The sequence below is a fragment of the Amblyomma americanum genome, chromosome 1 (assembly GCF_052857255.1).
Source record: "Amblyomma americanum isolate KBUSLIRL-KWMA chromosome 1, ASM5285725v1, whole genome shotgun sequence".
Taxonomy (NCBI): domain Eukaryota; kingdom Metazoa; phylum Arthropoda; class Arachnida; order Ixodida; family Ixodidae; genus Amblyomma; species Amblyomma americanum.
The window spans coordinates 332,784,541-332,800,997 of record NC_135497.1 but is presented as its reverse complement, the minus strand read 5'-3'; the positions used below and the strand labels follow the sequence as shown (position 1 = coordinate 332,800,997).

Genomic DNA, 16,457 nt, shown 5'->3' with positions numbered 1-16,457 from the left:
GCCTCACCAAACGATGGAAGAAACAGAAACATAACAGACGCCTAAAGAAACGCATCCTCGAACTCACACAACAAGCAGCGGAATATGCTACTCAGCTAGCCGACACTAACTGGGTGGACCGGTGCAACGCGGCTGCGCGCCAGATGTCTGGCCGCAACACGTGGCGCCTATTCCGCGCTCTCATCGATCCAATACAAACACGCACGGAAACCCAACGCCACTTACATAGGGCATTGCACAACTTTACAGGAACGACAACACAGCTAGCGCACACGCTCAGGGATCGATACCTTTGTACCACTAAGGACCCCCGGCAGGCGGCGTACTCGTATGCAGGCGAAGAGAACGCGGAGCTGGACAAGCCGTTCCAGCTCCACGACCTCCGGGCGGCCTTAAGCAAGATGAAGCGGGGCACTGCACCTGGGCGCGACAAGGTTACGGTCAAGCTTTTGGCCAACCTTCCCGACGCAGCCTACACCGCGCTCCTCAAATACATCAATAGCATTTGGGACGGAGAGACTCCTCTCCCTCTCGATTGGAAATCGGCTCTCGTGACCTTCATTCCGAAGGCCGGCAAACCTATCGATGTGGAGAACCTTCGCCCCATCTCTCTGACGTCTTGTGTCGGCAAGCTGATGGAGACGATGGTGCGCGACAGACTCTCCGATTATCTCGAAACACAGCACATTTTCGCGGACACCATGTTCGGTTTTCGTCCTCACAAGTCAGCACAGGATATACTTCTGCAGCTCCACCACGACATCTTAGATCCTGTCGAATGTCCCCAAAACGACAAGGTGGTCCTGGCCTTGGATCTTAAAGGCGCATTCGACAACGTCAAACATGCAGTAATCCTGGACCACCTCAGTAACACCAACTGTGGCCACAAAACATTCCATTACATAAGTCAATTTCTTACAGACCGTCAAGCCTATATACGCATACAAGATGCGGAACACGGGCCATACACCATCGGCTCGAGGGGAACACCTCAAGGCGCGGTCCTGTCTCCCCTGCTCTTCAATTTGGCAATGCTTCGCCTTCCCTCCAAATTGTCTTCTCTGCCCGGGATACATCACGCTCTTTATGCGGATGACATTACAATCTGGGCCACGCAAGGCAACCTGGGCCACATGGAGTCCTGCCTGCAAGCAGCAGCGACCCTAGTCGACGACTACGCGGCCTACTGCGGACTCCAGTGCGCCCCAGCTAAATCAGAATTTGTGCACTTACGTCCCTCCCCCCGGGACACAACTCCGCTTCGCATCAGTCTCCCCTCGGGACCGATCCGGGAGGCCAAGGAGATCCGCGTCCTTGGCCTCTTCATACACCACCAACGCAGAGTCGACACCACCATAGCCAAACTTCGCACGGTGGGAGACCAGGTGGGCCGAATGGTCCGCCGGGTCTCAAACAAGCGGGGCGGATTACGAAGCAAGGATGCACTGCGGCTTGCCCATGCTTTCGTAACGAGTAGAATCCTCTACTCAACTCCCTACTTGTACCTGCGCAAACATGATGATGACCAACTGGAGGTCATCCTGCGGAAAGTCATCAAGCGGGCTCTCGATCTTCCGATCGCCACGTCCAACCAGAGGCTTCTGGCCTTGGGCGTGGTGAACACATTTCGGGAGCTTCGAGAGGCCCACTTATGCAACCAATACACGCGTCTTGCACAGACCACATCCGGTCGCCGCCTCTTGGACCGGCTACACATCAAACACGACTACCACATTGAGGAAAGGGAGAGAGTGCCAGAACCCTGGAGACGCGCCCTCCGGGTCCGACCCCTTCCCCGTAACATGTCCAGTGAAGACCATAGCGGTCGTCGCCAGGCGCGCGCGGAAGCGTTGGCGCGATACTATGGTAACCAAGAACATGTGTATTACGTAGACGTTGCCGGCCCACACCACGGGGGGTGGTACACGGCCGCAGTCGTACACAACACAAACACAGTTAACGGGCTCACTTTCAAAGCCTACAGCGCAACACACGCGGAGGAGATTGCCATTGCTCTGGCTCTCACGAATCCCAAGTCAAAACACATCATCACCGACTCGCGAGGGGCCTGTCGGAACTACGAGTTGGGCTGGGCTCCCCCGCTTGCCTGGCGCATACTGGAATATCGCTGTAGATCTGAAGATCCAACTCCACGCAACCTGATTTGGGCCCCCGGTCACCAGGGCCTCCAGGGAAACGAACAGGCCGATCAGGCCGCCCGCGCACTCTCTCCCCGGGCTATCTCCCTGTCCTTGGAAGGGTACTCCCAATCAGACAATCTGGCCATTACATTCAAACAAATCACCGATTACTACAAGGAGGAGCACCGGCGCTACCCGGCCCCTTGTAAGGGTCTGGATCGCGCTGACGAGCGCCTCCTCATCAAAATTCTCACTAACACTGTACTGTGCCCGGCGGTGCTTAAACACTTCAATACATCCTTTGATGGCACGTGCCAGTTCTGTGGGGAGGTGTCTGACACCTTCCACATGGTTTGGGCGTGTCAATCTAACCCATCTATCCCCCCCAACCCCAACCCCACCAGAGAGGACTGGGAGGCGGCCCTGCTCGGCTGTCAAGACCTGAAGAGCCAAAAGGCCTTGGTTCAACGGACGCGGGCGGCGTTGCTTGCCAATGGGGCCCCGGAATAGGGGCTCCACCTAGTACTGTGAGGGGAAAGGGCCAATAGGGTCCTACCCCAATCACCTTTCCGTAAAAAAATTTATTGCTTATAAATGTTTTTCACCACCACCACCAGCCAAATGGTTTTTGGCAGCGAACGTCTTGCGTCGATTCGTTCGAGCAACGACAGCTTAAAAAATATGGCAGCTAGCAGCCACCACAAAATTCTCTCATAAAACTGGGGGCTGTCGAACCATATGCCCCGCGAGACCCGTCGTCGCCAGTGTCAACGGATCCTGGTCGTCACTGCCACTCCGGCGTGCCGGTGGCCTCGTCCAGGACGTCACTGCGCCGTCAGCACCAACATTCGCACTCGCATTCGTAGACGCTCTTTTACCGGCATCTTCACTCTCACCCCCATTTTTACGGGCAGCCCGCTGGTCACTGGCCTCGAAGAAGCCGCACCTTAGCGCTGGATTCATGGGCGAGGCCACGGGACACGTAAATGCGGTGGCGAACTCGCGGAAGTTCTTCAGCGGCAGTGTGCAGGACATCTGTTGTCGCTCGTTGGGCCCGCGCGCGCAGGACGCTTGGCAGAAGGCGACGAAGAAGGCCTGATCCTCTGACAGGCCAAGGAAAATGCGCCGCCTCTGATGCGTCCGCGTACCCTGGTCGGCGATAGAGCGCGACGCGTTGAAGGCCCCGTACGCTATCTCGATGGCAGCGACTCCCTCGAAGGCCTGCACACCTCCTTCGGCTCCACTGGCGGCAGTCGCTGGGCACGCTGTCCTCCGCTCGTAGTCCCGGTACGAGGACTTTCCCCACCAAAGACCGGAGGTGGAACCGCGACCGTCCAGGAGGACGCCTCGTGGGTCGAACGCCCGGGCCAGGGCAACGGCGTAGTGGGCTCCGAGGCCTCCCATGTTCACAGCGAGACCCACTCCCTCCACGAACAGCGGGCTGCGCAGCGCGTGCAGCGAGACAGCCAGCTCGTTTAGGTAATAGTGGTAGCGGAACAGGGCCCGCGGCGGCTGCAAGTCTCCAGGGTACAAGGCGTCGGCCACATCCCACTGCCTGCCAAGGAGCGCTCGGCGAGCCGACAACGCGTCAAGCCAGTACCGCAACACAGCACCGTCCTCTCTGGGCTCAGGGAAGTTCTCCAATATGGCGGCCACCTCCGATGCATTGAGGTAGGAGTCGGAAGGCCAGAGGGAGGTGTTCATGCGGCGCAGCTTGTCGACGGCGGCCGCTCGGCTCTCAGCGTGGATCCAAGATGTCTTCAGACCAAGATGTCTTCGCAGGCCAATTGAGGCACCGGCCTCGAATGACGCCACTTGTCTCCAGCCAATGAGAATCATTCGGTCCGGTGACGTCCGTTATTCTAGCCAATGGGAGAATTTTATGACAGATGCCACATTTATTATCTGATACAGTGCCAAGTAGCCATGGGGTTTAATAAAACGCAAGAAATGGCTGAGGAAAATGCTTAGTGCACACTTAAAACATGTTGTTTGCTATTCGTGCCTGACGTGGTTCGGAGGCAATAGACCGAAGTCGATGAGCTTGCGGTTGGCGTTGGGCGAAAGCACTTCACACATGTACTCTCCGAAGGAGTGAACAAATATGGCTGGTGGTTTAGCATTCCTACGCACGATATATTCTGCGAAAGCAGGCTAGGTCACCCGAATTTAGGTGTTGGGCAAAACCCTTTCTTGGAGTGTCTCAGATACTTTTCGAACGTGGGTCACTTCATTTTTGAATTTCCAGGGGTGGGCCAAGCCAATATTGGCATTGTCCCAGGTCGGTTCCGAAAGTGGACAAATAATAATAATAATAATTGGTTTTTGGGGAAGGAAATGGCGCAGTATCTGGCTCATATATCGTTGGACACCTGATCCGCACCGTAAGGGAAGTGATGAGGGAGGGAGTGAAAGAATAAAGGAAGAAAGAGGTGCCGTAGTGGAGGGCTCCGGAATAATTTCGACCACCTGGGGATCTTTAACGTGCACTGACATCGCACAGCACACGGGCGCCTTAGCGTTTCGCCTCCATCGAAACGCGGCCACCACGGTCGGGTTCGAACCCGGCTCAGTAGCCGAGCGTTCTAACCACTGAGCCAACGCGGCGGATTTAGATGGAACACCGATGGATATCGCGTTCTGCGAAACCCGGTCCCAAAATCATCAAGGAAACCGTGCTGTGGTTCACCAACACGCTTTGCAAAAAAGAACTAATGTTTGGCCACGGTCGGTTGATTATCAACGCATCGTATGACATATCAATGCAGCAAATGTGAGCGTACCACGTGAGGAACAGGAAAGAAAGAAGCGGAACCGGCACGAGATGCAAGCGCTTCGTTCGGCAGCACGAGGGACGCCACGCGCACACGAGCAGATCACACGTGCGATTCGAAGCCCCGAGGAGCCATTAACGGACAGCTGGCTGTTCCACGTCGTCACGAGTGGTGGACACAAAGAATGTGGTCTCGAATGGCTGGCGAAGGCTGCGAGGCGCCTTCGACGACGAGCGGAGGACTATACCGGCGCCAAAGGGCGGTGCCTCTAGGTCACCTGCTGTCATCATTACTGGGAGTAGCACTGACGCTCAGCGCCATCACCATCGGCCTGTCTGTGCTCCGTCATCAGAGAGGCTCTGAAGGAATCGGCGTCTTTGGCATGGGACGCATCTCGTGGAACACCTGCAACTCCAAGCTCTGCATGGCGCACTTCCGTCGCCTCAAGGACTCCCTGAACCGGAGCACGGCCCCGTGCAGCGACTTTTACCGTTTCGCGTGTGGCGCTTGGCATCCTCGCGCAGCCAAGTCAGAGACCGTCTTCCGAGACCTCCTGGCCGTGGCCCAGCAAGACGCCATCCGGTACCTGGAGGCCGTGAACGACGCCTCAAAAAAAATGGTGCTGCCAACCGGGAAAGTCCTTTTGCCCGATTCCCGTCCGGTACTGCGCATTAACCGAGCTGAGCGGGCGTACCAGGTCTGCCTGCACAGTGGTAGCAGTACCAAGGATGCCGCTTTGCTGACCGAGTTCCTTGCCGACCGGTCACTGTCCTGGCCTGAGCGCACTACGGCGCCCGCGCAGCCTCTGGACGTACTCCTGGACCTGCACATCAACTGGAACCTGGGCCTGTGGTTCTCGGTTCGTGTCTCACCCATACCGGGCCGCAACCAACGGCAGGTGCGCGTGGGGTCCGGCATCGTGTCCTACGATTGGAAGCGGGCTCTGGACACCATGGTAACGCGGGGAGTGTACAAAGCACGCGTGCGTCGCTTTCACGACGCCCTTCGTGCGAGAAGCTTCGCGGCCATGAGCGACAAGGAAATGGAGGAGCTGCGCCGTTATGAGTCAACGATCGTCGGTGCCCTGTGCGGCTCGGTGTCTGGTGGCCAGAACGAACTGGCCTTCCCGCTGAAGCAGATGCAGAACTTGGCCACTCCTCGCCTGGCCACCGCCCAGTGGGACACTCTCCTCAACTGGCAGCTCAACAAAGCTCTCAGAGTGACCGAGGCTGACCGCGTCATCGCCACGAACGTGAAGCTGCTGCAGGCAGTCGACTATGCTGAGTTCGCTTCCTGCTGAGGTGGTGCTACACCAGTTGGCAAGGTCGCTGGTGCAGATGATCGGATGGACGGCCGACTCGGCACTTCCGGGTCGACCCACGGCGTACGAGATGGAAGATATGCGGAGCGCCGACTGTTTCTGGGTCACACACAGAGCGTTCGGAGTAACCCACCTCTCCGGCTACATAAACACTACCTACCCGCTTCACTGGCGCTCCTCAGTGGACGCCATTCTGATGACCATCACTCAGACGGCCATCAACTTCTTCCTGAAGACATCTTGGATCCACGCTGAGAGCCGAGCGGCCGCCGTCGACAAGCTGCGCCGCATGAACACCTCCCTCTGGCCTTCCGACTCCTACCTCAATGCATCGGAGGTGGCCGCCATATTGGAGAACTTCCCTGAGCCCAGAGAGGACGGTGCTGTGTTGCGGTACTGGCTTGACGCGTTGTCGGCTCGCCGAGCGCTCCTTGGCAGGCAGTGGGATTTGGCCGACGCCTTCTACCCTGGAGACTTGCAGCCGCCGCGGGCCCTGTTTTGCTACCACTATTACCTAAACGAGCTGGCTGTCTCGCTGCACGCGCTGCGCAGCCCGCTGTTCGTGGAGGGAGTGGGCCTCGCTGTGAACATGGGAGGCCTCGGAGCCCACTACGCCGTTGCCCTGGCCCGGGCGTTCGACCCACGAGGCGTCCTCCTGGACGGTCGCGGTTCCACCTCCGGTCTTTGGTGGGGAAAGTCATCGTACCGAGACTACGAGCGGAGGACAGCGTGCCCAGCGACTGCCGCCAGTGGAGCCGAAGGAGGTGTGCAGGCCTTCGAGGGGTCGCTGCCATCGAGATAGCGTACCAGGCCTTCAACGCGTCGCGCTCTATCGCCGACCTGGGTACGCGGACGCATCAGAGGCGGCGCATTTTCCTTGGCCTGTCAGAGGATCAGGCCTTCATCGTCGCCTTCTGCCAAGCGTCCTGCGCGCGCGGGCCCAGCGAGCGACAGGAGCTGTCCTGCACACTGCCGCTGAAGAACTTCCGCGAGTTCGCCACCGCATTTACGTGTCCCGTGGCCTCGCCCATGAATCCAGCGCTACGGTGCGGCTTCTTCGAGGCCAGTGACCAGCGGGCTGCCCGTAAAAATGGAGGTGAGAGTGAAGATGCCGGTAAAACTGCGTCTACGAATGCGAGTGCGAATGTTGGTGCTGACGGCGCAGTGACGTCCTGGACGAGGCCACCGGCACGCCAGAGTGGCAGTGACGACCAGGATCCGTTGACACTGGCGACGACGGGTCTCGCGGGGCATATGGTTCGACAGCCCCCAGTTTTATGAGAGAATTTTGTGGTGGCTGCTAGCTGCCATATTTTTTAAGCTGTCGTTGCTCAAACGAATCGACGCAAGACGTTCGCTGCCAAAAACCATTTGGCTTGAAACAATAAAGTCTGCGCACTTGTGCGCGCAACTGTGCTTCTGTGTTCGTGCTCTTGAAGTAGTAGTAGTAAACACGTTAATTTGGGAAGAGAAAAGGCATAAGGGTGGGGGAGAGATATATTTGGAGTTTCAGTGGTCAACGTAGTCACCAGCATTAACTGTCTATGAACTCATTCTTTTTCTCAGTCGGGAGGGCTCCTATTGCTCTCAACTAGGGCTAGTTATCTTTTGTAGCAAAGGGCTTTTTCATAGCCCCAGGCGACTTGGCACGTCGTGGCGTAGCACCCACACCACACGCACTGTTTCATGTATCAAGAGTCTTGGTTTTAGGTTGAGAATTCTGCCTGATGTTGCCAGGTAACAGTAGCTGGGGCCTATAATAATTAGGGTCATATTAAGCCATATACGTGTTTCGTACCATTTCAGGTCGCGTTTCAGGGGAGGTTAAACGCATAATGCGCCCGCGTGCTGCGCGATGTCAGTGCAGGTTAAAAGATCCCCAGGTCGTCCGAATCATTACCGAGACCTCCACTACGGCACCTCTCCCTTTCTTTCACTGCCTCCTTAATCCCTTCTCGTATGGCGCGGTTCGGGTGTCCACCGAGATGTGAGACAGTTACTGCGTCATTTCATTTCCTCAAAACCAATTTTTTTTTTGAACCCGACCGCGGCGGCTGCGTTTTTATGGAGGAAAAACGCTAAGGCGCCCGTGTGCTGTGCGATGTCAGTGCACGTTAAAGATCCCCAGGTGGTCAAAATTATTCCGGAGCCCTCCACTACGGCACCTCTCTCTTCCTTTCTTCTTTCACTCCCTCCTTTACCCTTCCCTCACGGCGCGGTTCAGGTGTCCAAAGATATATGAGACAGATACTGCGCCATTTCCTTTCCCCAAAAAACCAATTATTATCAAAACCAATTTTCAATTTTGTTTTCTTTTCCTGAAACAAATTTTCAATTTTAGTTTCATTTTCGACTTGCCCCAGTAGCTCAGTGGTTAGGGCGCTGGGCTAGTGAATCCAGGCCTCCCACTGGTGCCGACTCCACACCCGAACTGCTCCTTACCTTATTCTCCTTCATGCCGGCTACCCCGATCAATTCATTATTTCTTGTAAGCTCTGCGGGAAACCGAGGGACTTCCTTCATGTCCTCCTCACATGTCCTACCTTCCCACACCATCCATGCCCAACCATGGCGGAGTCATACAGGGAGACTCTCCTGGCCAGCTCCGCTGCTGCTGACCAGCGCCGGATAATTACCGACGCCCTGAAGCGGAAGCCCTCCAAGGGCTGTCCTTTTCCCTGTAAGGGCAGCCCCCTAAGGGCTGCCTCGTGCCATGTTAGGGGGCTTGCCCCCCTTTGTATTTGGCAATAATGTTTCCACCACCACCACTGATCCGGAGCTCCCGAGTTCGAACCACACCACGGCGGCCGCGTTTCGAAGGAGGCGTAACGCCAAGGCGCCCGTGTGCTGTGCGACGCCAGCGCACGTCTAAGATCCTTAGGTGGCCGAAACCATTCCGGAGCCCTCCACTACGGCACCTCTTCTCTCATTCCCTCCTACATCCCCTCCCCCACGGCGCGGCCCAGGACTCCGCCGAGATGTTAGACAGACACCGCACCATTTCCCTTCCCCAACAGCCAATTATTATTATTATTGTTTACACCGGTCCCACCCAGTTGGCCCCACCGCGGGCTGCCGACGCGCGCGGGAATTGCCCGGATGGCAGAGCTTCCTGGCCCACCGGAGGGACGCTGCTGACTGGACTCTACCGTTAGCACCATGACGTCTGGATAAATCTAACCAACAGCCAGCTCTTAACGGGGACATACGCAGACGTGCGACACGGAGGAGAGCTAGTGTTTCAAAATGTCACTGGAAAGGGCTCGCCAACTTTCCCGCGCGGTTGTAGGTTGTATGTCCTCTTCTGATGTGTATTATATGGCTGAGATGTTAATGAGAACAGGATGTAGCCACTGAGCGAGCTTATTTTCCTCTAAAGTTATTTCAGGGCCCTTTACATTTTTAACATGGGGGACCAAAAGCATGGGAGCTCTTTATTGCTTAACAAAATTTTATATTATATCATTTCAGGGTTAGTTAGGTTTTCTGATCTTTCTGTTCTGTGATGTTAAATTATTTAGCTTGGCAAGTGATTCCTCAAAGCAAAACCTAATTTCATGTACGAAATTGACAGTATTGCTCCAATAGCCACTGCAATTGGTGACCACACGGCGATGCCTGGCACAAATCACGTGGTCGCAGCGGTGACGTCTCCGGCGGTCGTGGAGAACGCGCCGGTGGGCCGTATGATGTAACGCTCCGTGTACGGCCACGGCACGCAGTATTCTGGCGGCTGCAGGTCGATCGCGCTGGTAGGCGGGCACTCGAACGCCGTTGCGAAGTCACGCATGTGACGCAGCAGCGTGTTGAGCCTGTGGGTGTGTGCATGCGCGTTCTACAGCTCCGCAAATGCTCCCTGTTAGAAGCTACCTTAAATACCTAGCTTACAAATTCACAGCTCCACAAATGTTCCTCTTCCTCAGAAAGAAGATAGCGGAACTTTCCCTGGTGTTCTTTGTAGTGTTTGGATATTCGCTCTGTGTGTTACGGCGTGTACCGGTGAATTTTGCTTTAGCAAGGGGACTGAGTGAGCACGGACGTAACTATCGCAGGCCAATTGAGGCACCAGCTTCGAATGACGCCACTTGTCTCCAGCCAATGAGAATCATTCGGTCCGGTGACGTCCGTTATTCTAGCCAATGGGAGAATTTTATGACAGATGCCACATTTATTATCTGATACAGTGCCAAGTAGCCATGGGGTTTAATAAAACGCAAGAAATGGCTGAGGAAAATGCTTAGTGCACACTTAAAACTCGTTTGCTATTCGTGCCTGACGTGGTTCGGAGGTAATAGACCGAAGTCGATGAGCTTGCGGTTGGCGTTGGGCAAAAGCACTTTACACATGTACTCTCCGAAGGAGTAAACAAATATGGCTGGTGGTTTAGCATTCCTATGCACGACATATTCTGCGAAAGCACGCTAGGCCACCCGAATTTTGGGGTTGGGTCAAATCCTTTTAGCCCCGCCGCGGTGGCTCAGTGGTTAGGGCGCTCGACTACTGATCCGGAGTTACCCGGGTTCGAACCCGACGGCGGCGGCTGCGTTTTTATGGAGGAAAAACGCTGAGGCGCCCGTGTGCTGTGCGATGTCAGTGCACGTTAAAGATCCCCAGGTGGTCGAAATTATTCCGGAGCCCTCCACTACGGCACCTCTTCTTCCCTTCTTCTTTCACTCCCTCCTTTATCCTTTTCCTTACGGCGCGGTTCAGGTGTCCAACGATATATGAGACAGATACTGCGCCATTTCCTTTCCCCCCAAAACCAATTATTATTATTATTAAACCCTTTTTTGGAGTGACTCAGGTACTTTCCGAACGTGGGTCACTTCATTTTTGAATTTCCGTGGGTGGGCCAAGCCAATTTTAGCATTGTCCCAGGCCGGTTCCGAACGTGGACCAATAATATTAATAATTGGTTTTTGGGGAAGGAAATGGCGCAGTATGTCTCATATATCGTTGCACACCTGAACCGCGCCGTAAGGGAAGGGATAAGGGATGGAGTGAAAGAAGAAAGGAAGAAAGGGGTGCCGTAGTGGAGGGCTCCGGAATAATTTCGACCACCTGGGGATCTTTAACGTGCACTGACATCGCACAGCACACGGGCGCCTTAGCGTTTCGCCTCCATCGAAACGCGGCCACCACGGTCGGGTTCGAACCCGGCTCAGTAGCCGAGCGTTCTAACCACTGAGCCAACGCGGCGGATTTAGATGGAACACCGATGGATATCGCGGTCTGCGAAACCCGGTCCCAAAATCATGAAGGAAACCGTGCTGTGGTTCACCAACACGTTTTGCAAAAAAGAACTAATGTTTGGCCACGGTCGGTTGATTATCAACGCATCGTATGACATATCAATGCAGCAAATGTGAGCGTACCACGTGAGGAACAGGAAAGAAAGAAGCGGAACCGGCACGAGATGCAAGCGCTTCGTTCGGCAGCACGAGGGACGCCACGCGCACACGAGCAGATAACACGTGCGATTCGAAGCCCCGAGGAGCCATGAACGGACAGCTGGCTGTTCCACGTCGTCACGAGTGGTGGGCACAAAGAATGTGGTCTCGAATGGCTGGCGAAGGCTGCGAGGCGCCTTCGACGACGAGCGGAGGACTAGACCGGCGCCAAAGGGCGGTGGCTCTAGGTCACCTCCTGTCATCATTACTGGGAGTAGCACTGACGCTCAGCGCCATCACCATCGGCCTGTCTGTGCTCCGTCATCAGAGAGGCTCCGAAGGAAGCGGCGTCTTTGGCATGGGACGCAGCTCGTGGAACACCTGCAACTCCAAGCTCTGCATGGCGCACTTCCGTCGCCTCAAGGACTCCCTGAACCGGAGCACGGCCCCGTGCGGCGACATTTACCGCTTCGCGTGTGGCGCTTGGCATCCTCGCGCAGCCAAGTCAGAGACCGTCTTCCGAGACCTCCTGGCCGTGGCCCAGCAAGACACCATCCGGTACCTGGAGGCCGTGAACGACGCCTCAAACAAAATGGTGCTGCCAACCGGGAAAGTCCTTTTGCCCGATTCCCGTCCGGTACTGCGCATTAACCGAGCTGAGCGGGCGTACCAGGTCTGCCTGCACAGTGGTAGCAGTACCAAGGATGCCGCTTTGCTGACCGAGTTCCTTGCCGACCGGTCACTGTCCTGGCCTGAGCGCACTACGGCGCCCGCGCAGCCTCTGGACGTACTCCTGGACCTGGACATCAACTGGAACCTGGGCCTGTGGTTCTCGGTTCGTGTCTCACCCATACCGGGCCGCAACCAACGGCAGGTGCGCGTGGGGTCCGGTATCGTGTCCTACGATTGGAAGCGGGCTCTGGACAGCATGGTAACGCGGGGAGTGTACAAAGCACGCGTGCGTCGCTTTCACGACGCCCTTCGTGCGAGAAGCTTCGCGGCCATGAGCGACAAGGAAATGGAGGAGCTGCGCCGTTATGAGTCAACGATCGTCGGTGCCCTGTGCGGCTCGGTGTCTGGTGGCCAGAACGAACTGGCCTTCCCGCTGAAGCAGATGCAGAATTTGGCCACTCATCGCCTGGCCACCGCCCAGTGGGACACTCTCCTCAACTGGCAGCTCAACAAAGCTCTCAGAGTGACCGAGGCTGACCGCGTCATCGCCACGAACGTGAAGCTGCTGCAGGCAGTCGACTATCTGCTGAGTTCGCTTCCTGCTGAGGTGGTGCTACACCAGTTGGCAAGGTCGCTGGTGCAGATGATCGGATGGATGGCCGACTCGGCACTTCCGGGTCGACCCACGGCGTACGAGATGGAAGATATGCGGAGCGCCGACTGTTTCTGGGTCACACACAGAGCGTTCGGAGTAACCCACCTCTCCGGCTACATAAACACTACCTACCCGCTTCACTGGCGCTCCTCAGTGGACGCCATTCTGATGACCATCACTCAGACGGCCATCAACTTCTTCCTGAAGACATCTTGGATCCACGCTGAGAGCCGAGCGGCCGCCGTCGACAAGCTGCGCCGCATGAACACCTCCCTCTGGCCTTCCGACTCCTACCTCAATGCATCGGAGGTGGCCGCCATATTGGAGAACTTCCCTGAGCCCAGAGAGGACGGTGCTGTGTTGCGGTACTGGCTTGACGCGTTGTCGGCTCGCCGAGCGCTCCTTGGCAGGCAGTGGGATTTGGCCGACGCCTTCTACCCTGGAGACTTGCAGCCGCCGCGGGCCCTGTTTTGCTACCACTATTACCTAAACGAGCTGGCTGTCTCGCTGCACGCGCTGCGCAGCCCGCTGTTCGTGGAGGGAGTGGGCCTCGCTGTGAACATGGGAGGCCTCGGAGCCCACTACGCCGTTGCCCTGGCCCGGGCGTTCGACCCACGAGGCGTCCTCCTGGACGGTCGCGGTTCCACCTCCGGTCTTTGGTGGGGAAAGTCATCGTACCGGGACTACGAGCGGAGGACAGCGTGCCCAGCGACTGCCGCCAGTGGAGCCGAAGGAGGTGTGCAGGCCTTCGAGGGGGTCGCTGCCATCGAGATAGCGTACCAGGCCTTCAACGCGTCGCGCTCTATCGCCGACCTGGGTACGCGGACGCATCAGAGGCGGCGCATTTTCCTTGGCCTGTCAGAGGATCAGGCCTTCATCGTCGCCTTCTGCCAAGCGTCCTGCGCGCGCGGGCCCAGCGAGCGACAGGAGCTGTCCTGCACACTGCCGCTGAAGAACTTCCGCGAGTTCGCCACCGCATTTACGTGTCCCGTGGCCTCGCCCATGAATCCAGCGCTACGGTGCGGCTTCTTCGAGGCCAGTGACCAGCGGGCTGCCCGTAAAAATGGAGGTGAGAGTGAAGATGCCGGTAAAACTGCGTCTACGAATGCGAGTGCGAATGTTGGTGCTGACGGCGCAGTGACGTCCTGGACGAGGCCACCGGCACGCCAGAGTGGCAGTGACGACCAGGATCCGTTGACACTGGCGACGACGGGTCTCGCGGGGCATATGGTTCGACAGCCCCCAGTTTTATGAGAGAATTTTGTGGTGGCTGCTAGCTGCCATATTTTTTAAGCTGTCGTTGCTCAAACGAATCGACGCAAGACGTTCGCTGCCAAAAACCATTTGGCTTGAAACAATAAAGTCTGCGCACTTGTGCGCGCAACTGTGCTTCTGTGTTCGTGCTCTTGAAGTAGTAGTAGTAAACACGTTAATTTGGGAAGAGAAAAGGCATAAGGGTGGGGGAGAGATATATTTGGAGTTTCAGTGGTCAACGTAGTCACCAGCATTAACTGTCTATGAACTCATTCTTTTTCTCAGTCGGGAGGGCTCCTATTGCTCTCAACTAGGGCTAGTTATCTTTTGTAGCAAAGGGCTTTTTCATAGCCCCAGGCGACTTGGCACGTCGTGGCGTAGCACCCACACCACACGCACTGTTTCATGTATCAAGAGTCTTGGTTTTAGGTTGAGAATTCTGCCTGATGTTGCCAGGTAACAGTAGCTGGGGCCTATAATAATTAGGGTCATATTAAGCCATATACGTGTTTCGTACCATTTCAGGTCGCGTTTCAGGGGAGGTTAAACGCATAATGCGCCCGCGTGCTGCGCGATGTCAGTGCAGGTTAAAAGATCCCCAGGTCGTCCGAATCATTACCGAGACCTCCACTACGGCACCTCTCCCTTTCTTTCACTGCCTCCTTAATCCCTTCTCGTATGGCGCGGTTCGGGTGTCCACCGAGATGTGAGACAGTTACTGCGTCATTTCATTTCCTCAAAACCATTTTTTTTTGAACCCGACCGCGGCGGCTGCGTTTTTATGGAGGAAAAACGCTAAGGCGCCCGTGTGCTGTGCGATGTCAGTGCACGTTAAAGATCCCCAGGTGGTCGAAATTATTCCGGAGCCCTCCACTACGGCACCTCTCTCTTCCTTTCTTCTTTCACTCCCTCCTTTACCCTTCCCTCACGGCGCGGTTCAGGTGTCCAAAGATATATGAGACAGATACTGCGCCATTTCCTTTCCCCAAAAAACCAATTATTATCAAAACCAATTTTCAATTTTGTTTTCTTTTCCTGAAACAAATTTTCAATTTTAGTTTCATTTTCGACTTGCCCCAGTAGCTCAGTGGTTAGGGCGCTGGGCTAGTGAATCCAGGCCTCCCACTGGTGCCGACTCCACACCCGAACTGCTCCTTACCTTATTCTCCTTCATGCCGGCTACCCCGATCAATTCATTATTTCTTGTAAGCTCTGCGGGAAACCGAGGGACTTCCTTCATGTCCTCCTCACATGTCCTACCTTCCCACACCATCCATGCCCAACCATGGCGGAGTCATACAGGGAGACTCTCCTGGCCAGCTCCGCTGCTGCTGACCAGCGCCGGATAATTACCGACGCCCTGAAGCGGAAGCCCTCCAAGGGCTGTCCTTTTCCCTGTAAGGGCAGCCCCCTAAGGGCTGCCTCGTGCCATGTTAGGGGGCTTGCCCCCCTTTGTATTTGGCAATAATGTTTCCACCACCACCACTGATCCGGAGCTCCCGAGTTCGAACCACACCACGGCGGCCGCGTTTCGAAGGAGGCGTAACGCCAAGGCGCCCGTGTGCTGTGCGACGCCAGCGCACGTCTAAGATCCTTAGGTGACCGAAACCATTCCGGAGCCCTCCACTACGGCACCTCTTCTCTCATTCCCTCCTACATCCCCTCCCCCACGGCGCGGCCCAGGACTCCGCCGAGATGTTAGACAGACACCGCACCATTTCCCTTCCCCAACAGCCAATTATTATTATTATTGTTTACACCGGTCCCACCCAGTTGGCCCCACCGCGGGCTGCCGACGCGCGCGGGAATTGCCCGAATGGCAGAGCTTCCTGGCCCACCGGAGGGACGCTGCTGACTGGACTCTACCGTTAGCACCATGACGTCTGGATAAATCTAACCAACAGCCAGCTCTTAACGGGGACATACGCAGACGTGCGACACGGAGGAGAGCTAGTGTTTCAAAATGTCACTGGAAAGGGCTCGCCAACTTTCCCGCGCGGTTGTAGGTTGTATGTCCTCTTCTGATGTGTATTATATGGCTGAGATGTTAATGAGAACAGGATGTAGCCACTGAGCGAGCTTACTTTCCTCTAAAGTTATTTCAGGGCCCTTTACATTTTTAACATGGGGGACCAAAAGCATGGGAGCTCTTTATTGCTTAACAAAATTTTATATTATATCATTTCAGGGTTAGTTAGGTTTTCTGATCTTTCTGTTCTGTGATGTTAAATTATTTAGCTTGGCAAGTGA

At 55.9% G+C, this 16,457-nt stretch overlaps 2 protein-coding genes across 2 annotated transcripts; one reads left to right on the top strand and one right to left on the bottom strand.

The window, feature by feature from the left end:
* Positions 1-2,852: 2,852 nt before the first annotated feature.
* Positions 2,853-3,980, bottom strand: LOC144120984 (neprilysin-1-like). The gene has a single exon (XM_077653848.1). It carries the CDS (start codon positions 3,978-3,980, stop codon positions 2,853-2,855), a length of 1,128 nt encoding a protein of 375 aa, XP_077509974.1.
* Positions 3,981-11,798: 7,818 nt separating this feature from the next.
* Positions 11,799-14,207, top strand: LOC144120976 (endothelin-converting enzyme 2-like). Its single transcript, XM_077653836.1, has one exon. It carries the CDS (start codon positions 11,799-11,801, stop codon positions 14,205-14,207), a length of 2,409 nt encoding a protein of 802 aa, XP_077509962.1.
* The last annotated feature ends 2,250 nt before the right edge of the window (positions 14,208-16,457 follow it).